A 23,905-nucleotide genomic window follows, 5' to 3' on the forward strand; every position below is an offset into this window, starting at 1 on the left:
CCCTTTGATTGCACTTACCTGTTTGGTGATATGTCCGACAGTACGCTGGAGCGTTTTAATGACTCGGGCTACCGCCAAGTCCTTGGGCCTTTCTGCCACGCGCCTGGCCATGTCTACTTTTCATTCCTTTCGTGGCCATGGGAGGGGCGCCCCTGCCCGCTCATTCAGTCAGAAGCCTGCGCAGAACCAGACTCAGCGTAGCTGTGGGCGTGGAGGCTGCAGTGGCGGCACAGGGGGCCAGCGGGCGGGTCAGTCCACCTCCGCCCCTGCGACATCAGCCTCAAAGCCTTCCTAGTCTGAGCTTTGGGACGCACCCCACGCCAGTGGGTGGCAGGATTCGACTTCACCTTCCCCACTGGCGTTCTGTCACCTCTGACAAGTGGGTGCTGCAACTCGTCCGGAGGGGTCACTCCCTTCCATTCGAGTCTACCCCCCCAGCCTTGCCACCTCAGTTCCACTGCATGTCAGAGGATCACTTTGCGCTTCTCCAACAGGAAGTTGTGGCCTTCTTGGCCAAGGGGCCATTGAGCGTGTTCCTGGACCAGAAGTAGGATGTGGTCGTTATTCCCACTACTTTCTGGTCCCCAAGAAGAACAAGGGGGATTGCGCCCCATCTTGGACCTCAGGAACATCAATCGCTTCCTCCGGAAGGAGAAGATGTTGAATCTGGCTCAGGTCTTGGCTGCCATCGACCCAGGAGACTGGATGGTAGCGTTGGACTTGCAGGACGCATATTTTCACATCCCCGTCCTGCCGGCCCACTGGCGTTACCTGCAGTTCACGGTCGACCGGGAGCATTTTCAGTTTGCCGTGCTCCTCTTCGGCCTTACCAGCGCCCCTCGGGTGTTCATGAAAGTGATGGCGGTGGTCGCAGCTCATCTGCGCAGGTCAGGGGTGTCAGTCTTCCCTTACCTCGACGACTGGTTGTTAAAGGTGGGCTTGCCCCAGGCAGTCGTCACCCACCTTCAGACTACGGCCGACCTCCTGCATTTGCTGGGGTTCTCCATCAACGTGCCGAAGTCGCAACTGAGTACCTCTCAGAAGCCCTCCTTCATCTGGATTTGACGCAGTTTTGTGTTTCTCCTCTCGAGCAGCGAGTCCGGGATGTTCAGGCTATAATTCGGATCTCTCAGCCTCTATCCCGGGTTTCAGTCAAGATGACCCTCCGGCTCCTGGGCCTGATGGCCTCCAGCATCCTACTGGTGCAACATGCCAGATGGCATATGCGGGCTCCGCAGTGGGGCCTGAAGTTCCAGTGGGCACAGCATCGGGGCAACCTGTCCGTTCATGTCCGGATCTCGGAGGGCACTGCACGACAATTGCAGTGGTGGTTCACGAATCGCGATTGGGTCAATGACAGATCCCTCTTCCTTCCCCAACCGGAGCACACAGTGGTGACGGATGCGTCCCTCCTGGAATGGGGAGGCCACTTGGGAGAGGCGGAGATCAGAGGCCTCTGGTCTCCGGCGGAGTCCCGGCTCCATAGCAACTTGTTGGAGCTTCGGGCGATCCGACTTGCACTGAAGGCAATACTTCCCTCTGTCCGGGGAAGTGTAGTGCAGGTGTTCACAGACAACACCACGCAATGTGGTATTGCAACAAACAGGGCGGGGTGGGGTTGTGGACACTATGTCAGGAGGCTCTGCACCTCTGGACATGGCTGGAACATCAAGGCATTACCTCGGTGGTTCAACTCCTGGCAGGTTCTCTGAACGTCAGGGCGGACGAACTCAGCCGCCGGTGCTTGATGGATCACGAATGGCGTTTGAATTCAGACGTGTGCCGCAAGGTCTCTTTCAGCAGTAGGGGTAGCCTTGGTTAGATCTAATCGCCACCGAAGAGAACACGCGATGTCATCAGTTCTGCGCGTTGGAATTTCCAAGGCGGCACTCGCTCGGCGACGCTTTTCGTTGTGAGTGGAGTTGTGGTCTGCTGTACGCCTTTCCTCCTATACCACCTCTGCCCAGAGTGCTGAAGAAGATTCGACTGGACCGGGCCCAAGTCATCCTTGTGGCTCCTGATTGGGCACAAAGATACTGGTATCCCGAGCTACACTGTCCATCAACTGTGTTTTTTGCAATTTTCATCCCGAGCTACACAGCATGGCGATCGATCTCCAGATCCAACTGCTTCTTCTGGAAGATCTTCTGTCGCAGCAGCAGGGTCGGTCCACCACCCAAACCTGTCCAGCCTCCACCTCCATGCATGGAGATTGAGCGGTGACAGTTGACAGCTTTTAATCTTCCTCCCGAAGTCTGTGCTGTCATTCTGGCAGCCAGGCATCCCTCCACTAAGACGGTATATACCTGCAGGAGGAACAAATTTGTGGCATGGTGCACAGCAAAGGCTGTGGATCCCCTTTCTGCCCCTCTTTCTGGGGTCCTTCTGTTCCTTCTATCCTTGACCCAGCAGAGGCTCTTCTCTGGGGACTATCAAAGGTTTTCTTTCGGCCATCTCTGCCTTTCTACGGCTTCCAGATCAGCCTTCTCTTTTTAAGTCCCCGGTTGTTAACCATTTTCGCAAAGGCATTACACACATATTTCCTCCTGTGCCTTTCATAATGCCTCAATGGGGCTTAAATATTGTCTTGACCTATGTGATGTGCGCCCCTTTTGAGCCCCTTCATAACTGTCCTTTATGTCTTCTCACTCTAAAGACTGCTTTCCTGGTAGCTATCACCTCTGCCAGAAGAGTGAGTGAGCTCCAGGCTCTTTCTTCTGAACCTCCTTTCCTTTCTGTTCGTCCGGACAAGGTGGTTTTAAGGACCCGTTCTTCTTTTTTGCCAACACCTTTCCACATCGGGCAGACCATCACTTTGCCCACCTTCTTTCCGCATCCTTCAAAAGAGGAAGAGAGGCTCCACCATCTGGACCCAAAACGTGCTCTCTCTTTCTATCTGCAGCGCACACAAAAGTTCCGGGTGGATGACCAGCTCTTTGTTGGCTGCGTGGGTGCCAAAAAGGGTCGGGCCATGCACAAAAGGACCATCTCTCGGTGGGTCGTTCTGTGCATCAAAGCATGTTACTCATTGGCTAAGAAGGAGCCGCCTGTGGGGCTGCGTGCCCATTCTACCAGGGCGACTGCAGCCACTACTGCCTTGGGACGCGACGTTCCCTTGCAGGACATTTGTCAGGCAGCTACGTGGGCTTCGCTGCACACATTTACCAAGCATGACTGCCTTGACAGTCAAGTCCGGAGAGACGGCTTCTTTGGCCGTTCTGTTCTCCGTGACTTTCTGTTGTATTCTTGTTCGCAGACCCACAATCCGGGGCTGGTATTGCTGGGGTATCTATCCTAAGGTAAGGAATCTATCACCAACGTGTCTCTTTCAGATGCACAAGTTATTACTTGTGTAACGATATATCTGTAAGATACATTAGTTAGTGATAGATTCCTTACCGCCCCACCCATCCTCCCCGTTCTGCAAACTGATTTCTAGGGTTAAGGTCATCCCTTTCAGGGCCCTAGTTTCATGGCACCAGTGGTCAGTTTCTTGCATGGCTCTGCGTTTCTGGCGCGGAAAGTCGTGTACAGAACTGACGTCAGCGTGCATGGGTGGGGCCTAAGTAGTCTCCGTGACGTCATCTCGGCGCTTACGACGCCAGCGACGGACGCGGAGCCGCGTGACGCCACCTACTGACGCGCAGAGGTACTCCTAGCAAAACTTTTCGGATCCAGTCTGACGCCTGGGGATATTCTAAGGTAAGGAATCTATCACTAACTAATGTCTCTTACAGATATATCGTTACACAAGTAGTAACTTGTGCATTGTCGTTGTTCCTCCCTGTGGCTTCATGCTGCCCGGTCGGGCACTCTTCTGTTCCTCTGTAAGCTACTTTGAGGTCTTTATTGCTGTTTGCCGGCGGCAGATTCTACCTTCTTCAGTAGGTTGGGGGTTGATGCTATTGCCCCTCTTTACTCTCTTGGGGTTGGGTGTGCGCTTGGTACGCTTCTTGTCCTGCTGGCTGTTTCCAATGCATTGCTCAAGTTCAGGCATGCCTTTGGGCTTTTGCCACCGGCACTTTCGGATTCCTTTTATATCCTAGTCTGTTAGGCGCTGGTTGCATCTCTTCAAGTTCATTACAAGCTGGGTTAATGCACTTTTCATGCGCCATTTAGCGGAGAGTAATCCTTCTCTCTCTCTCTCTCTCTCTCTCTCTCTCTTCTGGGGATCATACTGTTCTACCTGTCATTTCTATACTGGTATGGTGTGGCACCATTCTGGCATGTTGTCATATATCTTCTATCCTGTGACTTATGCTCTTCGAGCTGCTTGGGTTGGTGTCGGACTGTTCTGCCGCAGTTTTTCCCCCTTTATCCATCATCCTGTTGCCGGGTCACATGACTGACACTTTCTGTTGTCCTGTCGCTGACCCGCCTCCCTTTTGGGGTATGGCTGTGGTATCTATTCTAATTTATGGAATATGCAGCTAGATATCTCTAGCAGATGTACGAGTTACTTACCTTCGTAAACGATGTATCTGGTGAGATGTTGTCTAGCCGCAGATTCCTTAACGCCCACCCATCCTCCCCGTTCTGCGAAGACCTTTTTCTGGTGGTGTTCTCCATTGGCCTCTTCAGTTGCCATTGGGTTTTATCTTCAAGGGGTTCAGTTTGTTGCACTCCCCTGGGTGCTTTCATGTACAGTTCACCTCTGCTGAGGGACTTTTTATCTGTTATATGGTACCTTTTATTCACAGGAAGGTTCGTTTTCCTCTTCAGTTCCCTTCCCTTCAATCTGCTCTACTGCCTCGGAGTCCTGGTCTCCTCGTGGTCATCCTCTTTGAGGTTCGGTTGTGCTCTGTTTCCTACCTCTGTTTTTAGAAAGGAAAGACCAGTCTTCTCTTTCTTTCCTACAAGTGGACAGTCTATTTCTGTCTTGTGAGGGGTTGCCGCGCCTGATCGGTTGAATACCGAGGTCAGACCGCTTTTGTCGGCCCCATAACTTACCTGACAAGACTACAACGCGGTTCCGACATATATCACCAGTAACGCCCCATGTCCTCTGTTTGTTCAGCGCCCGGAACTCTCCCACAGCAAAGACTAAGGGGGCGGGACTAACCCTGGAAGTAAACTGGCGCCGGAACTGAAAGGAGGAGAGGAAACGGACTGCGGGCGCGAAGATTCCGGAAGGGAGGAAGAACGCCGAGAGGATCAGGTCAATGAAGAAGCTGAAGGGAGAGAAGCCGCGAGCGGAGGCGAAACGGGAGAAAAAGAAGAAGACGAGACGTGGTGCGAGGACTGGTGGTCCCCACAGGAGGTGGCTGAAGAGCGGCCGCAACTCAGGAGGAGAGTTGCGGTGGAGCCGGTGAGTGAGAAGTGAGGGGGAGGAGGGTAGAGGTGTGGGGATTTACAGGAGGGTGGCGGGAGGTTCCTGATTTAAGGAAGGGGCACATAATTGGGTTTTTTTGCCAGTCTTTATCCTCACTTTATCCCCATAGCATTTACATGTTCGTTTCTTTCCCCACTTTTATGTTACCGGTGGTAGTTAACTGATTCCTGAATTCTCTGTGTAAGCCAGTTATTAAAAGGGGTTTTATCAAGCCTAAACTGCGATCAAACCATTGGTACTGCTGCTTGCACCGTCCTAGGTCACTGTGAACTTTGTCAACCTAGCCAGCACTATTACCCCTCACAATACCTGCCCCTCTTCACACTCCCCTCTTATGATATCACCTATTGGGTGTGGTGACGGTAACCTGAGTATAGGAAAGGGAACCTTAGGAAGAACTGACGGCTCCTTGTTCTTCTTTTCTCTTCTGAGCCTCCCGGGGAAGCACCATACAGCTTGCAAAGCCTACTCCATTGGAACACCGAGTAGACCTGAAGACATCTCTACAGAAGAAATCATAGGAACCAAACAGTGGAACCCGAGACTATATCCCTGACTTGAATTGTTGAATAAAATCAGTCCAACTGGCACACTATATACATCCTCCTCGTCTGTTTATCCAGCCCGCTCTCCCACATGTCTGTTGTAATGTTCCTCCCTTGTTGCACTCGGGAAGAGGCCTCTGCTTGGCCTGCGGGGCTCTTTCTCACAGCCACTGCTTATATATGTATGTGGTGTCTATTCTGTCTTTAGGGTGGTATCTTCCACCATCCCCCTTTTTATTCTTTCATTCCTCGCACACTGTTCCCATACTTTCACAGTGGCTCTGCGTTGTGCTGCGGAAACGTTTCTCCGAAGGAAACTGATGTCTGCGCGCCTGGAGGGACTTATATGACTTTGCTGACGTCACGTAGGAGGACGACGTCAGGGCGGGGTCGTGTTGCGCCGTCCCCCGGCGTGCAGAGGTGCTGCTGCAAAACAATTCCGGATCCAGTCTCACGCATGGGGACATTTTAAGCTAAGGAATCTGCAGCTAGACAACGTCTCTACCAGATACATTGTTACCCAAGGTAAGTAACTCGTACGTTAGTCCCTCCTTAGTACCGCCTTGTCTACATTTGTAACCTCCCATTAGGACTGGTCCTTTTACTTGTGTTGTTACAAGGTATGTTTTAATTACATCCTTCAAACACTATTTTCTTGAAGGGCTTTCTCCTCCCTGCTTTTGCAGGCAGGTCACACTCTCCCACAATGGTTTAATTATTTTCTTATTTAACTATGCCGGCAGCCTCATCACTAATAATGGCACCAGGCTTTCCTTTTGCTTACTTGTGATGGCCAAACGCAGCCACATGCTTTTTTTTTTTTTATTTGTTTACTTTTGTTATAATGCTGGCATCTGCTCTTTAGCTTAAAACATTTTAAGCTAAAATGCGTTTGCCGCAATTGCTTCAAAAGTAAAGAAAGGGGAAATAAAATGTGCTTTTTTTTCTTTGTATTTCTTCACTTTTTCTAAAGCAGATGTCATTTCTCCATAGCTGTGGCGCGTGTCAGACCTTGTTGCTTGGCTTTCAGCAGAAACCCACCTCCTGTGTCAGATGTGGCACCCACTGCCCCACCTCTGCCTTAGAGGTGCTGCAGCACCTCACTGTTTGCACGTTTCAAAGTACAGAGGGATAAAGGTACCAGAGTTTTATAGGCCATCTGTCTCCCGACAGCAGCAGGAGAAGCTACAGCAGCATTCATAGAAGCCTCGGGAGTTACACAGGCATGAGCAGCAGCTCCGCAAAACTACCCAGCAGTGAGCCTGCACTCTCACCAGTCACAGTCATGCAGGGACCCTGCTCTCTGCAGCCACACCACATTGTTTGTGCCTTTGGATTGCTCTATCTTTCAGTCTTTGGCTGTTTCTGAAACAGAGGTGTTCTGTGCTCTCACCCTTCACAGGGGTTTTTCTCTATCTCGTTTATATAGGAGCATATCTTATAGAAACATCTAGCCGCAGATTCCTTAACTTAGAATATCCCCAGGCGTCACACTGGATCCGGAATTTTTTTTGCAGCAACACCTCTCCGCCCCGGGGGGCTGCACCACACGACCCCGCCCTGATGTTGTCCACGTACATGACGTCATCGAGGTCATATAAGTCCCTCCCGGCGCGCTGACGTCAGTTTCCTTCTTTTCCGAGTGCAACGCGGATCCGGAGTAAGCAGTTCCTCTGGCCTGTTTTCAGGCCCCTTTTGACACTTCGCGTCTGGAGCAGTGTGCGATGCCTTCGGGCTTTAAAACGTGTACCTCCTGTTCTCTGCAAATGTCCGCGATGTACCCACATCTTATTTGTATGTGGTGTTTGGGCGAACACCACGACGTGACGGATTGCGACGCCTGCCAACACCTCAAGCCGAAGTCCCGGCGGGAGCACCGGATGAAGCTCCTTTCGGCTCGCCTGTCCCGGTCGGAGTCGTCTTGTCCTCCGGCCTCCTCAAGGCCAGCATGCCCCTCGGGTTTCCAGTTGCGGCGTCTGTCACCCTCTAGGGCCCGGATACGGCGTTTGCCCCTTATGGGTAAGTCGCGGTGCATGTCGCCGAGGTCCTCGACCTCACTTCCATCTGTTGTTGGGGGTACTAGTTGCTCGAGCCCCAGGACGTGCGTCCCCGGGAGTCTTTACAGGATTTCTTTTCTAGGAACCAAGGAAAGAAACCTTAACCACCACTGTGAGTACTAGTGGGTTTTTTAGTAGTGAAGGGTTGGGTACACCTTAGCGTGTGTATACCGCCTGGGCTACCACTATTGGTCCTAACGAAAACCTTACAATCACTCCATAGGTTGAACCATGTAGACCATTTTTATTTCTTCACAATTATTTGCGACACCACAGGCCAACCTAACTCTGCAAGGTGTCCCATTGATATTTTTAATGTTGCCCAGCTTCTCCGAAATAAAGATTTTTTTGTAGAGAGTAAATCTGGACAACTTTTAAAATCACCTTTTTTCTACCTTAAAAAAAGTACAAAAAACAACCCGCTCCACTGTAGTCAGGTGTCGCAGCACACCTGGATGGCACTCGGCTGTCCGGGTGAGACCCCGATGATGAAGCATGTCACCAACCAGGTTGGTGAGTGAGGGGTCTTTTAACAAAGGACAAATTTGTCCTTTGTATTCCCTTTGTGCACCTCTATTCCTCTAAAGTAGGCACGGTGGTGCCTCCAGGGTGTACTCCTCTATTTGTTTTCTGATATTGATTAAGGGGACCAGGAGTATTCCCTCACAAAAATACCCTTTCCCTCTCACTGTTTTTTTAGTTTTGCACAATCCGCCTTCTTTATTTTGTGAATTTTTCATCCTTCGCACACTGTTCCCATACTTTCACAGTTTATGTTGGTGGCTCCGCGTTGTGCTGCGGAAAAGTTTCTCCGAAGAAAACTGACATCAGCACGCCGGGAGGGACTTATATGACCTCGCTGACGTCACGTACGGGCGAGGGTGTGTGGCGCCGTCCCCCGGCGTGCAGAGGTGCTGCTGCAAAAAATGTTCCGGATCCAGTCTGGCGCCTGGATATATTCAAGTCAAGGAATCCTAGGCTAGACAACGTCTCTACCAGATACATCCTTACCAAAGGTAATTAACTCGTATGTCACTGCTCTACCTTATTTTGTTTATTTCTTGCCTACTGCCCTAACTATTCTTGCATGTTGTGTTTTTTTAGTCCGGGAAGCCACTGTAACTGCGTATTCATTGCGTTTTGTAATGTGGTTGGTCCTCCAAACATAACGAAAAGTATTCAGATTTTGTCTGGTAAAATAACCTAATCACTGACGAACTACTACAACGAAATATTACTAAGGGCATATAGCAGTTGATCCATTTACAAATTAAAAGGAGGTGTGTAGTAAGCGCACATGATATTTTGAGTTAAAAAAAATTACTTGGATGCTTGTTCAGCGCATGCAGTGATTACGCGATCGTAACTTTGTATATTGTTTCCTATAAAAGGAAAACACCATAAAACATCAGATGCTTTTTTATTGCAGCCTTTTGTTGCCCTTATGTACAATTTATTGCAAAGTGTTCACTCTATATGCAAGATGTTTTATGGATGCTACAGGAAGGAATCAGCCCTGTTAAGATAAGGATCGGGATTCAAACACGATATCTGGTTCTCATACTATCTTTTCCATATGATGTAATAAGCGCAAAATAACCAGTACTTTCAAAGTGGTGCTTTGTTTTTACTACATAAATAAAACATTCCTTTTTGGTCTACACTACAGGTGCTTTATTTTCAGCCCACATGTATGTCTGTTTTTTTGTTGCAAAAACAACAGTTGATGGACAGAGTGCAGAACAATGTCATACATTCACCCCAGTACAGAGATCTGGGCCTAAATCCATTGTTTTTTTGCTCACCATGCCATTCCAGTTTGAACCCAGCCACATACAAATCAGTCTTGACCCATGGCAACAGTCCGGCCCAAACTGCCAAGCCAGGTCCTCCCTGGACTGGAAACAAGCATCCTAGGACCGGTTTCGGGCTTTCAGCCCTCATCAGTCAGAATAGCTTGATTCCAGTGGCATGGAGAGCACCGGACTCACGTCTGAGCATACCCGTCCCACTCGGGGCGACAAATGCAAAAACAACAGTTGATAGACAGAATGCAGAACAATGTCATACATTCACCCCTGTACAGAGATCTGGGCCTAAATCCATCGTTTTTTGCTCTTTGCTCACCATGCCATTCCAGTTTGAACCCAGCCATATGCAAATCAGTCTTGACCCTGTGCCCCATGGGAACAGTCTAGCCGGAACTGCCAAGACATGGCTTGACAGTTCAGGCTGGACTGTTCCAATGAGGCACAGGGTCAAGACTGATTTGCATATGGCCATGTCTGAACTGGGGTGGGGTGGTGAGCAAAATAACAATGGATTAAACCCAGATCTGTGACTGGGGGTGAATGTTTTGCCAATGTGCAACATTCCTTCTATCACCCTGTGTGTTTTGCTGTTCGCCCTATGTGGGAAGGGTATGCCCAGACGTGGGTTCCGTGCTCACTACGCCATTGTAGTCAAGCTATCCTGGCTGATGACGGCTGATAGCCAGAAACCGGTTCTAGGATGCTTGATTCCGGTCCAGGGAAGACATGGCTTGGCAGTTCGGGCTGGACTGTTCCCATGAGGCACAGGGTCAAGACTGATTTGCATATGGCCATGTCTGAACTGGGGTGGTCTGGTGAGCAAAATAACAATGGATTAAACCCAGATCTGTGACTGGGGGTGAATGTTTTGCCTATGTGCTACATTCTGTCCATCACCTTGTGTGTTTTGCTGTTTTTTTGTTGAACATGTTTTGCTTTGGTGAACTTTTCATTGATTTGCAGCCTGCACTAATTATTTCTCACGTCAGGGGTGCGTTTATTTCATGAGTGCTGCCCTCTGTTTTATAAACTAAAGTTTAATAAATTGTTTGGACACAATCACTGTCTTTCGATTATAGGTGACGTTGCTTTCTTTATGTGCATGTTCAAATCTGATGCCCCTGTTGGTATTATTATTGTTTTTTGACTGTTGACCTCCCTGTGAATTCTGCTCCTTGGCGTGTGCACAACTGTCAGATCCCTGGAGCACAGCTTCACAGATGTGTTTCACGATCTACGGCAGCAAAGTTCAACCCAGTTTGTACAACAAGTCCATTGTTAGACCTCCTGTACTTCTTTCCACTTATGCTTCTTGCATGATTCCATGGTAGACTTTTCTTATGGAGCGATGCCGATTTGTTGTGCATTGTTTTAAAAAGGGGACTCTGTGTATAATCTCCTTGACTTTTGGGTAATAATCCCGCATACTTTTGGCGCGAGGCCTAGAAAATCACCAGCCCATGTTGAATACTTTTACATTTTTCCTATATTTTATTATATGTATATTTGGGTTGTGTGTATGTCACACTCTCAATTGTGATAACTCCAAACTGCTGATCCATTATGAAGCGTGTTTCCCTCAGTCCTTAACCTTCTCACCCTTTCGGTGTTATTAAACTTTAAATATTAAACACGTTTTTTGTATCATTCCAGATGCAACATTTTTCTTCTTTTACTTTTTGCAATAAAAAACTATCTAAGGAAAAAAAATTACATTATATGTTTGCACTTCTACTGTTTTAGTTTGTTACCTAACATGGAAAATTACATTTTAAATAGACATAATAAAATAATATTATCATTTACTATACGAAATAGCTCTAACTTACAAATGCGAGACCGATTACATTGCAAATGCTTGTTATAGCTTGCCTTAGGTACATAAGAATCGTACACCTCCACCAGGTCACCCAACAGTGTCAGGCATAGACTCTATTACCCAACCACAAACCCAATTTGCTGACTTAATTTTTCGTCCCCGATGTGCAGCAGACTCCTACCTATTTGAAGGACACGAGGGTCCTTCGAGGCATTCTATGTGATATACTGTCGATACTCAGAGTCTGTACACTACTCTACCGCAAAACATCACCTTGGATACTGTGAGGTTTTGGGTGTATTATATGGTATGGCCAGTGGCGTAACGAAATTTGAGGGGGCCCCCCTGCAAGATGCATGGAGGGGCCCCCGCTCCGAAGTTTATCAGGAACTCTCGGGCAAAAGTTCTGTGCTGAGGGGGCTGCATGGTATTAACCAGCCGATACAACTGTGTGCGCGCCTCGGCCCCGTCATTCTTGGTACCCGCGCTTCCTATGTCTTCAGTACCCCGTGTCTACCTGTGTCCTCAGTACCCATGGCTTCCTGTGTCCTCAGTACCCGTGCCTCTCTGTGTCCTCAGTACCTGTGTCTTCCTGTGTCCTCAGTACATGTGTCTTCATGCATCTTCAGTATCTATGTCTCCCTGTGTCATCAGTACCCGTGCCTTCTTGTGTCCTTGGTACCAGTCTTCCTGTGTCCTCAGTACATGTGTCTCCGCGTATTCTCAGTACCTATGCCTCTCTGTGTCCTCAGTACCCGTGTCTTCCTGTGTCCTCGGTACCTGTGTCTTAAGTATTGTGTCTTCCTGTGTCCTCTTTACCTGTCTTCCTGTATGCTCAGTACCTATGCCGTACCCTTGTCTCCCTGTGTCCACAGCACCCTATGTATTCCTGTGTCCTCAGTATCTGTGTCTTCCTGTGTGCTCGGTATCTGTGTCTCCCTGTGTCATCAGTACCTGTGTCTCCACGTGTCTCAGTACCTGTGTTGGCCTGTGTCATCAGTACCCGTGCCTTCTTGTGTCCTCTGTACCAGTCTTCCTGTGTCCTCAGTACATGTGTCTCCACGTGTCCTCATTACCTATTTCTCTCTGTGTCCTCAGTACCCGTGTCTTTCGGTGTCCTCAGTACCTGTGTCTGCCTGTGTCATCAGTACCCGTGCCTTCTTGTGTCCTCTGTACCAGTCTTCCTGTGTCCTCAGTACATGTGTCTCCACGTGTCCTCATTACCTATTTCTCTCTGTGTCCTCAGTACCCGTGTCTTCCTGTGTCCTCGGTACCTGTGTCTTCATGTGTCTTCCTGTGTCCTCGCTACCTATCTTCCTGTATGCTCAGTACCTATGCCTGCTGTACCCTTGTCTCCCTGTGTCCACAGCACCCTATGTCTTCCTGTGTCCTCGGTATCTGTGTCTTCCTGTGTGCTCGGTATCTGTGTCTTCCTGTGTCATCAGTACCTGTGTCTCCACGTGTCATCTGTACCCGTGTCTTCTTGGGTCCTCAATACCAGCCTTCCTGTGTCCTCAGTACATGTGTCTCCACGTGTCTTCAGGATTGTGTATTCCTGTGTCCTCGCTACCTGTCTTCCTGTGTGCTCAGTATCTATGGCCGCTTTACCCTTGTCTCCCCCTGTGTCCAAATCACTCCATGTCTTCCTGTGTCCTCCGTATCTGTGCTTCCTGTGTGCTCGGTATCTGTGTCTCCCTGTGTCATCAGTACCTGTGTCTTGCTGTGTCCTCAGTACGTGTCTCCACGTGTCCTCAGTACCTGTGTCTGCCTGTGTCATCAGTACCTGTGTCTTCTTGTGTCCTCAGTACCTGTATTCCTGCGTCCTCAGTACCTGTGTCTCCCTGTGTCCTCAGTTTATGAGTACATGAACGTGCCTCACTAGGGGTACATCAGTGGAGCAAGCGAGGGATAGCTCTGCTGTCTGCAGCAAGTGAGGGTTCCATCACCTGAAAAGGTGATGCGCTGTCGTCTCAAAAGGGAGGGATCGCTCTGCTCTCTGGAACAAGCTAGGGTTAAGTCAGGTGACTAAGAGGTGTGTCTTTCACAAGGGAGGGATAGCTCTGCTTTCTTCGGTGATCGAGGTTTCAATGAGCTGAAGGAGGGATCAATCTGTTGTCTTTGTGAAGGTAGAGATAGCTCTGCGCTCTTGAGTGGACAAGGGTTCAACCAGCTGACCGATAGCTCTTGTCTTTCCCCACCGAGGGACAGCTGTGCTCTCTGCATTGAGTGAGAGCCCCATCAGCTGAAGAGGGGATTACTCATTTGTCTCACAAGGGAGGGATAGCTCTGCTGTCTGCATTGAGTGAGAGCCCCATCATCTTAAGAAGGGATAACTCTGTTGCCTGGCAAGAGAGGGATAGCTCTGCTCTGCAGCGAGCGAGGGTCCATCAGCTGAAGGAGGGATAACTCTGTTGTCTGGCAAGGGAGGGATAGCTGTGCTCTCTGCTGTCTGTAGCTAGTGAGGGTTCAGTCAACTGAAGGAGGGATAACTCTGATTGACAACGGAGGGATAGCTCTGCTCTCTGCAGCGAGCGAGGGTTCAGTCAGCTGAAGGAGGAATAACTGTTCTCTGACAAGGTAGGGATAGCTCTACTGTCTGCAGCGAGTGAGGGTTCAATCAGATAAAGGAGGGATAACTCTGTTGTCTGATAAGGGAGGTATAGCTCTGCTGTCTATAGCGAGATAGCGAGCGAGGGTTCAGTCAGCTGAAGGAGGGATAACTGTTTGACACAGGAGGGACAGCTCTGCTGTCTGCAGCGAGCGAGGGTTCAGTCAGCTGAAGGAGGGATAAGTCTGTTGTCTGATAAGGGAGGTATAGCTCTGCTGTCTATAGCGAGATAGCGAGCGAGGGTCCAATCAGCTGAAGGAGGGATAGCTCTGTTGTCTGGCAAGGGAGGGGTAGCTCTGCAGTGAGTGAGGGTTCAGTAAGTTGAAGGAGGAATAACTGTTGTCTGACAAGGGAGGTATAGCTCTGCTGTCTGCAGCGAGCGAGGGTTCAGTCAGTTGAAGGAGGAATAACTGTTGTCTGACAAGGGAGGTATAGCTCTGCTGTCTGCAGCGAGCGTGGGTTCAGTCATCTGAAGGAGGGTTAACTCTGTTGTCTGACAAGGGAGGGATAGCTCTGCTGTCGGCAGCCAGTGAGGATTCAGTCAGCTGAAGGAGGGATAACTCTGTTGTCTGACAAGGGAGGGATAGCTCTGCTGTCGGCAGCCAGTGAGGATTCAGTCAGCTGAAGGAGGGATAACTCTGTTGTCTGACAAGGGAGGGATAGCTCTGCTCTCGTCAGTGAGCGAGGATTCAGTCAGCTGAAGGAAGGATAACTCTGTTGCCTGGCAAGGGAGGGATAGCTGTGCTGTCTGCAGCGAGCGAGGGTTCTGTCAGCTGAAGGAGGGATAAGTCTGTTGTCTGGTAAGGGAGGGATAGCTCTGCTGTCTGCAGTGAGCGAGGGTTCTGTCAGCTGAAGGAGGGATAACTGTTGTCTGACAAGGGAGATATAGCTCTGCTGTCTGCAGCGAGCCAGGGTTCATTCAGCTGAAGGAGGGATAACTGTTGTCTGACAAGGGAGGGATAGATCTGCTGTCTGCAGCGAGTGATGGTTCAGTCAGCTGAGGAATGGATAACTGATGTCTTTTACAAGCGAGGTAGCGCTGCTGCTTGTGATGAATGACGGAAAGCTCTGCTGTTGAGGCAAGTGAGGGGGGGCTCACTGTGCCGGACTCTGGGAATGGAGAGTGTATTCGGTGTCCAGGGCCAGTGTAATGACACCTAGGCAGACTGCAGGGGCACGGAGCTCGCCCATGGCGGTGGCGTCCCCTAGTCCCTCGTGGGAGCTGTGGGACGGGTGTGTATCCAAAGCCCGCTGCTTTGGGCAGTCACCAGGGTTTTAATAAATGTGTAGAAGGAGGGATACAGCTCTAAGTACGAACCCCACAAGCTTTTCCCTCATTGCTGCTGCTGGGCACACCTCCTCGCTCAGCTCTGCTCCCCTCCAAATCTGAGGTGTACCGCACCTCTTCCTTAACTTACAGACTTGTCTCACTGTGGAACTGGCTGCACCACCAATCAGGGTCCTGGTGCCTCTGACTGAAGAGAAACATTGCAAGTTGTTACTTTGTTTCTCTTCAGTCCTGGGTCAGCGCAGGAGCTCAGTGCAGGGTGCACACTGCAGCTGCTTTAGAGAGAGAGAGAGGCTTGCTTTAGAGCAATCCTCTCTCTCACAGCTCTCTATCGAAGAGCTGAGGCGGCTCCCTTCACTCACTGAGGACTGGGGGCCCTCCGCACCGCGGGGGCGTTTGTTACGCCCCTGGGTATGGCTGTATGGTCTTACCGTGGAATACACTTCTAAAAACTGTGCTGTAGCTGACCTGCATCCAGTCATGTTAGTTTGCAAAACCTTAAGCTCCTCCCAGGATAGCTGGGTCTTCAAGCAGCAAGGCTTGAACAAAGGAACTAGTATAAAGCATTTAACAATACCTACCAACGAACTAAGAGAGCCATGCAACATGAAAGAAATACAACACCAATTCTTAAAAATAGATTATATTTATATGAGCTTTTAGAGTATAAAATGAGTAGAATCCACTGGAGGGTTCCCTAAATACAGATTTTTAAAGAAATCCTAATTTTTGATCCAAGTGCAAAAAACATTGGCAACCGTAAAGTTTGAAAACTTTTGAAAAGTTTGTTAAAGTTAGTTTGACTACTCTGGCCCGGCTTGGATGACCAAATCTGACAGGGAGAAGTTCTGGGGAGCTGGTGGGGTAGATTGGACAGTTACCTCACTAACAGTGTGTTTTATAGTCCAGTTCCACACTTTACAGCACGACCACCATAGACATCAACGGAGTGTTCCTGATTCTGAGGATACAGGAGATGATAAAATAATAAAAAATATATATTTTTTAAATGTTTTGTTGAGTTCACAACATTCTGGAATAGTATTGAGTACATTCCCAAGAAATATTGACAAGTCTACTCATCACCACTAAGTGTATTTCCCTCTCAATAGCTATGGAACCATAATTGCAACTTCAAATTGAATTTTTCCCTTTAAGGCCAAAACGTTTTTCTGTTTTGTTTTGCTGCTGTATTTTCAGTCAGAATATCATATTTCTTTATCTTTATTTTTGTTGTTAGATCTTCTGCTGTAGTCTAAGAGCTGCTCTACCCATTCGTTACGGTTGGTCCGGTTTCTAGTAACACATACACAAAATATTTGCTTCGGCTCCGCCCACTTGACACGTGACCTCCAGCATGCTCATGATGGAGTGGAGGTAGGAAAACCTGCATGGGCAGCATTTCTTAAACTCCACATAGACTTGTCTCTTACAAGACGCAGGGCACGCAGGTCACTGTAGGTACTCAGTCCTGGCAGGAACCCTTGATGAAGTAAGTAGGACACGCAGGCTGGGGGCTGAACTTTCTTTCTCTTTATAGTGAGAAGTGTTTTACCTTGAGGAATTTTGATAAGTCTTTCCAGGCTTTACCGGCAGTGTGTAATTGCAGGGTCTGCCCACCTCTAAGTTGCCCTCTGGGGCTCCATTAAGCCCTTATAGTAGGTATCTGAATGCATCAGTCAATTAATTTTATTTGTCAGCTTTGAATCTGGCCCGAGGAATGTTCACATCTAACGATACAGTCTGGAATAGCCCAAGGGACTACCAAGGTAATATTTTCATGCATGTCATTGTGTGTACGTCAGCCAATCACGAAAATATATCCTGCATGTTGTATATGTTTTTGTGTCTACGACAGCCAACACATTTACATAGATATATACATTTTGAGAGTGTCTTTTTGTATAACTCAGCCAACACAGATGCATATATGTAATGTTCCAGAGCATGTCAAGAGTGACAAATTGCACTTTGGGCTCCAGAACAATTTTCAGAGAACTCTGATACATCCGGGTCTAGCCAGTGCTATATAAAACCTTTCAAATAAATAAATAAATAAATTATGACTAAGAAAAAGTTTACATTATGCTATGTTATTTGTCCTTTCTTCATCATACAGGTAGACCTAGGAATGGTGTACGTCAGTGACTTGCATGAATTATGAGGTTCACTGCATGCACTTACCCTCACATTTTATGAGCAATAACTTTTTGATCCCATAAAACAGAATAATGTCCGCATAAACATTGACACACAAGTATCTGTCACAGTTTGGTCCTGAGGAAAGCCACAAGACCCAGTCTGGGCCCAGGTGACTGAAACATGTAGTCCACACTTTCGCAGTTGATGTTAGGGCTCATTGTTACCCCAAATACATATTTTTCTTTTTTAATGTTACCCCGATTCCTGGTGAAATTATAAAGTCAGGTTAGGGACGACATTGGGGGTACTTTTATTGCACATTTCACAGATGCCACTAGTAATCCAGTTTAGAAGTATTCCCACCGTGAGGAGGTGGAGCCCACTCAGCCTCACTAGTTTGCTGAGCATGCCGCCGAAGTACCACAGTGGGTGAGGGTCTCTTGAAAAAGAAAACCTTAAGGGATTCTAAGTTGGATTACGTTTCTATTGGTGTGCAACAATTCTAAAATGGTGTAGGGCCAAGGCAATTGCATTGTGGAGGGAAGAGGCCAAGAACCTCTGCAGGGTGTCGATCGCTTGGTGATGGGAAAATATATTACAAGAGCTGCAAGAAATATGAGATGTCTCCACAGATGGGTAATGGTTATTAGAACATGACGTGCCCCGAACCTCACCTGGTGACCTTAGCAGAGTCTGGTGAATCAGATTGGCGCTATTCCTTTGTTCTGTCTGACGGGTTGGCGGGCTGCTGTTCTTACCTCTCGAGAGTATGGGAACGTTTTAGAGCCGAGGGAATCTGTACGTTGGAGTCTGATTAAGTTCCATGCTAGATGCTGTGGGATGCACCCCATGGATGGAATGCAAGCTAAGATGTATTCGGACATTTAAATGTACACAGTTATGGTGATTGGTTTAGTTTGTTTGACAGTAAATATATTTCATATTGAACCATGAACTACTGTCACAGTTCGGTCCTTCGGGTCCATCGGGTGCCCAGTACGAATGCTCGTAGTCAGAAATGTTGCATAATGTGCTTATTACAACCTAAAATTCAATTTAAAAAATGGTTTAAAAAAACGTTTGATTAGTTTCTTTGAGGCAACCCACTCCCCTTAGTTTTCTTCTAGTAGCTTTTTGTATAGTAGAATGACCTACTCCCCTTCGATTAATTTTTTTATATGTTTGGACGTTGAGTGGAGCTATCCTCCATACTTCTATCCCCCCCCTCACACTTTTTTTGTTTCCCCTAGTATTTTGATGCACATCGCCATGTGTTTTTTGTGCTGCAGTATTGAGGCCCTGCGTCTCCGACCACACAGAGCTCGCAAACTAGGAATAAATGTTTCAGAAGTTTCAAAGAGAGATAAAAGACTCTTAGTTACTTTTATATTGGTTGTTCTTAAAACCTTATAGGACTGACCCCTGAATAAAATATCAGTACTTCATCTACTCAGTTGTACTGGTGACGGGCACAAGAACTACTGCACATTTGAAACACATTCAATGACTCTGGTTGGTAATATTAATGAAATTCAAGCCATCGTCTCCAGTTTGTCTTCATTTGTTTTTTTTAATACTTTAGTTACAGGCACCGAAGAGCACTCATCTGACTTTGTCCTATTTCCTTCCCTCGCTCACTCTCTGACTGTATCTAACTTGAGTCCCAGCAGGTGGAGAGGCCAGAATACTTGTTAGGAAAATCAACACCAGAAGCCCGCGAGGGTATTTAGATGCTGCTAGCTGGTCCATTGTCACAGCAATTTCCCCTATTATGGCATTGTCTGCCGTGAAAGAACACGTTTGTTAATTTTTCTTCCACATTTTTAGTATCCTCGGGAAAATTAGGGTTGGGTGAAGGAGAGCAAAAAGCGCCAAAGGGGCATTCTAGTCCACTGCTGGTTTCTCGCATAACCTTACACAGAAACACCCTAAATTGCCTCACCATTCAACCCAGTTTCTCACCAAATGATACTCTTGTCTTTGTCCAAGGCAGAGACACCAGCAAAGCTGAAGTTGTCCTCCTTAGTATCAGGTCAGCTTTTCATCTCTACCTTAATAGAATGAGTAACATGAAAGTTTATAATCATGTATTTGTTTTAGCATTTGAAGAAGTTCCCTAGACATCTAAATGCCCACCTCATGTAGTGCTAGGTGAATATTTATTTTTATCCTGTAGGGTTATTACAAAGGTCTACGGTATGGCTATTGTGGACCCTCCACCTTCCTTTTGTAATTATTGCTCTGTAGATGCCTGTGCAGGCCTGGGTTTAAGATGATCACGCTGTCTTTGATATAATACACTCGAAGCTAAGCTTGGGTATATAATGTTTCAACCTAGGAGAGATTTCGTCCTTGATTATTGTAGTTTGGGAGTGGTATATGTTTAGAACTAAGAGAATGGAAACATCGCCTTTAATGTCAGTCCACTTTTGAAGTGCTTTTGATTTTTTCCCATAATCAACATTTTCCCACTTTCAATCCTCAGCATGTGGTTGACTGTCCTTGCAGGATCTGCTGACATGAAATAGAAACACAAATGAATGGGAGTGCAGCTATTTTTATGCGAGTAATGCTTTTTTTAAATTAAAGTATTTGAAGGAAACAATTTTCAGTCCTCAAAATAGCTGAAGTCATTTGTACTTGTCTGTAGATGAATATGGCATTTATGGTAATGACAATGAGATGTCTGCCAAGAACAAATAGCACCACTAACATGTTTTCACTTCCTTTTCAGGTTCGTGAAATGGTGACTCCTCGGGTGCAAGACGTCATGGCAGCTAAGGTCACAGAGGAAGAAACACATAAATATGGGCCTTCCAACCATGTACCAGCTTGCATCGTAGATTCCAACACAATCATCCAAACCTCTAGCTCAATCCATACCGCTCCTCAAACTTCTGCTGAAAAGCCCAGAGAGAGTTTTCGTGCTCCACCTCTGTGCATGCGTTCTGAATCCTTCCCATCACACTCCACCACTTATGCCTTTACCCCTCCAGTGCCACCTGTAAGGTCAATGGAGAGTCGAATCGCTGCTGCTGTCCATGCTGGGCATGCCGAAGCGATCAATGCATCCAATTACCATTCCTTCTTGTCTTCTTCCATGCTACCATCATCTGTGGAAGATGCTTTGCCACCACCAGCACCAAAACATTCCTACCATCAGCCTTCCTACCTTACTCATTGCAGATCTGAGAGCATGCCTAATCCTAGTCTACCAGAGAGTTTTGTGCACTCCAAGCCAACACCCTCACACCAGTATAGAACGGAGAGCATCCCGATACATTATACTTATCACAGTAGCAAATTTGACCCTTACCAGATATATGGCTCCCGATCTGAAACCTCAGCCACTAATGCCACCCGGTATAATACTTATCTGAGCCAAGGAAAAAGCACTGGAATTGCTAGTTTCAAACCTCGTGGCCGAGCAGACTACAAGTCATCCGTCAACCCTGCACTGCCAAGTACAGGATACCCTGAGGAAGACCCACCATACCCAACTATTCGGAGAGTGCAGTCATTACATGCTCCTCCTCCACCACCACCTCCTATCCGTTCAGTGCCAATTTCTCGAACAGAGGTACCACCAGATGATGAGCAAGCATATTGTCCAAGGTCTACTTATCAATTCAAGCCACAGCAGCCTTTCATGTCTTATTCAGACTACCATGTGACACAGCTTCAGCCATACTTTGAGAACGGACGTGTGCACTACAGGTACAGTCCTTACTCCAGTTCAGCCTCCTCCACTTACTACTCCTCTGATGGCACTTTCTATGACCTAGACCCATATAGCACTGTGAGGCTCAGGCAGATGAACCCTTATCACAATCGAGACTTTGCCTCATATACTTCTAGACTTCCAACGAAGAACCCCTATCGTACCATGAGTCTTCTGCCGTATCCTCGTGGAAGCATAATAGGGCAGCTAACAGGAAAAGAGCACAGCTTCATCAGCCGTGATATGCCCCCTGCTCCTGAGCCCAAACACATGTTCATGTCATGGGACTTAGAGGACATGGAGAAATATCGAATGCAATCAATTCGAAGAGAGAGTCGTGCTCGCCAGAAAGTAAAGGGCCCTGTGATGTCCCAGTATGACAACGTAGCCCCAGGTCCACTGGATGAGCTAAGCGGACTGGACATTGTTCATCACCGCAGCAGGTCAGACCCAGGCAAGATGGGTCTTCTGACAGTAGTGGAAGGCAAAGACAATCGCTATCCTCCCAAAGCTGCTACACCTGATGGAGATGAGCATTTCTACTCCTCTCTTCCCGATACAAGTGCTGATCGAGCGCACTATCACGGAAATTATGGCAATGGGCAATCAGAGAAACCTTTGCTTCCCCAAAAACAGAGCGGAACATGGAGTCGAAAATCACATGACGCAGTCTGCAGTCCACATGAGCACAGGTCATATGCTCATCAGGAACTAAGCCATCGACAACCGCCAGAGATGAAAAATGGTCCATCTTATGCAATGGCAGCACAGTGTTTGCAGGATCCCCCAGATTCAACTATGTACCATCATCTCAGTGGGAAATACAGCACATCCAACCAGGATACCTTGAGGCAAAGCCACAAGGAGGTTAGGCTGTTGGAGGAAAGACCAGATGTGGAATGGTCACGATCAAGAATGACATCTAGCACAGGCAAGCGCACTTCAAGGGACTGCTATCGAGAAGAAGATCCACGTGTACCTCCTCCAAAACCAGAGAGAAGTCATAGCCTTCGGGCGCATCCACCAGATCCCCCTGAGAGGGACTCTGGGTCATTTTACCACTACCAAACCCTCCAAGGCAAGCGCCAAAGCACCATGACCACAGTATCCCAGTACGACAATTTAGAGAATTACCATGCTGTGCCTCCTCCCCAACGCAGTGGTCCAGGCTTTTCTCATGGGCATGGCCGGACCTACGCCACTGCCCTGGGCCAGGGCGGCTTCTTGGCAGCTGAACTGGCCCTGCAAAGGGCCGAAACGGAAATCCATGCAGAGTGAGGTCATGGGGTCAGAGACAGATTGATGCAGCCTCTGCTGGACAGTGGCCTGTTTTATTTTTTCAAGAGACTCAAAGACTAAAAAAAAACAAACATTTTTAACAAAAAGACATGTCAAACTGGAACAATTTTTATGGAGTCGATGTATAGTTTATTTCCTTTTGTTTATGTAAACTGTAAAGAGGTTTGAATGTTTTTTGTGAAGGTGACCCAAACACAACAAGATGAAATAAATAAAAGTGCACAGGAGGGGAGCGGTAACAAAGAAATTTCAGAGAGCACCATTCCTACACGCAGTCAGAAATTCTAAACTGGTGGCGCTATTCTGTAAGGTAAAAGTAGGGGGTCATGGCATTTTACTTTTGTAAGTAAAGATAGATGGAATAGTGTCACAAAATTAATCGGTTATGGGCGCTTTTAGATCCTAATGTCCTCCTGCTAATTGCATTACGAATCACGTGTGGATGCAGAGACCATAGTCTTACCAAAGGCGGTGATCAAGTTGACCATTCTTTCTGTAATTCAAGAGGTACTCTTAGAGGGAATCTGGGACGAAGAGGTGAGCAGCAGTTTTCAGGTCAACCTTTCCCCCAGCGAGTAACTGAACCCCTTATTCTCTAGCATGAAGGATACAGTTATACCTTATCTGCTTCTTGTGTTCCCTCACTCAGTGGTCAGCTGTAGAATTCGTGGTTACCCGTTAAGTGTAATATCTTATCACTGCTAGGCATCATCTGAAGGGAAAGATTAGCCTGCAGGCAGGTTGTAGTGTTAACAGCAGCAAAACAATTATTGATAGGAGATAAATAGTCGTCATAGTGTTTCTTCTTGAGAAGTGAAGGATTCACAGATGTATTAGGCATTTGAGAAGTGGGAGCTTGTGTGGTAGCGGTTCATCCCTAAAAGCAACCTTGTTGGTTTTTTTGCATTCCTCGCTGTTTTGTGACATTAAGATGTGGGAAGGTTACTGCATGGCTGGCGCTGATACTGTTTAATCCTTATTGGAGTGTTCTCACGTATTCCAGTGACTGCCTGCCACCCAATGAGGTACCGACCCAGCCATAGCTGTCTGACATCCACAATATTCTTTTCCAGATTGTGCATATGTGCCTTCACAACTGCCTTCAACTGTCGCCTTGTTCATCAAAAACGGATACGGCTGAATGACCCCAAATGCATCTTGCTAAAGGCAACAAGTGTTCATCACTCTAGTGTGCATTTTCGCATACGTCTATTGCAAATGTAGAATGTAGTTGTGCATTCATGGGAACATACTTAACTCGTCAGTCATTCGACTTTGGGCAC

The 23,905-nt window shown here is 47.6% G+C and overlaps 1 protein-coding gene across 3 annotated transcripts in view; it reads left to right on the forward strand.

Moving 5' to 3' along the window:
• Positions 1-22,693, forward strand: part of ARHGAP32 (Rho GTPase activating protein 32) — a 1,522,959-nt gene extending 1,500,266 nt beyond the window's left edge. For all 3 annotated transcript variants that reach the window (XM_078681981.1, XM_078681982.1, XM_078681983.1), the window contains one exon: positions 20,337-22,693. In XM_078681981.1, the coding sequence (XP_078538107.1) occupies positions 20,337-22,601 (2,265 nt within the window). In that variant the 3' untranslated portion in view covers positions 22,602-22,693. The remainder of the gene's footprint in view (positions 1-20,336) is intronic.
• Positions 22,694-23,905: the final 1,212 nt, after the last annotated feature.

The sequence above is a fragment of the Lissotriton helveticus genome, chromosome 3_1 (genome assembly GCF_964261635.1).
Source record: "Lissotriton helveticus chromosome 3_1, aLisHel1.1, whole genome shotgun sequence".
In the NCBI taxonomy this organism is placed as follows: Eukaryota; Metazoa; Chordata; class Amphibia; order Caudata; family Salamandridae; genus Lissotriton; species Lissotriton helveticus.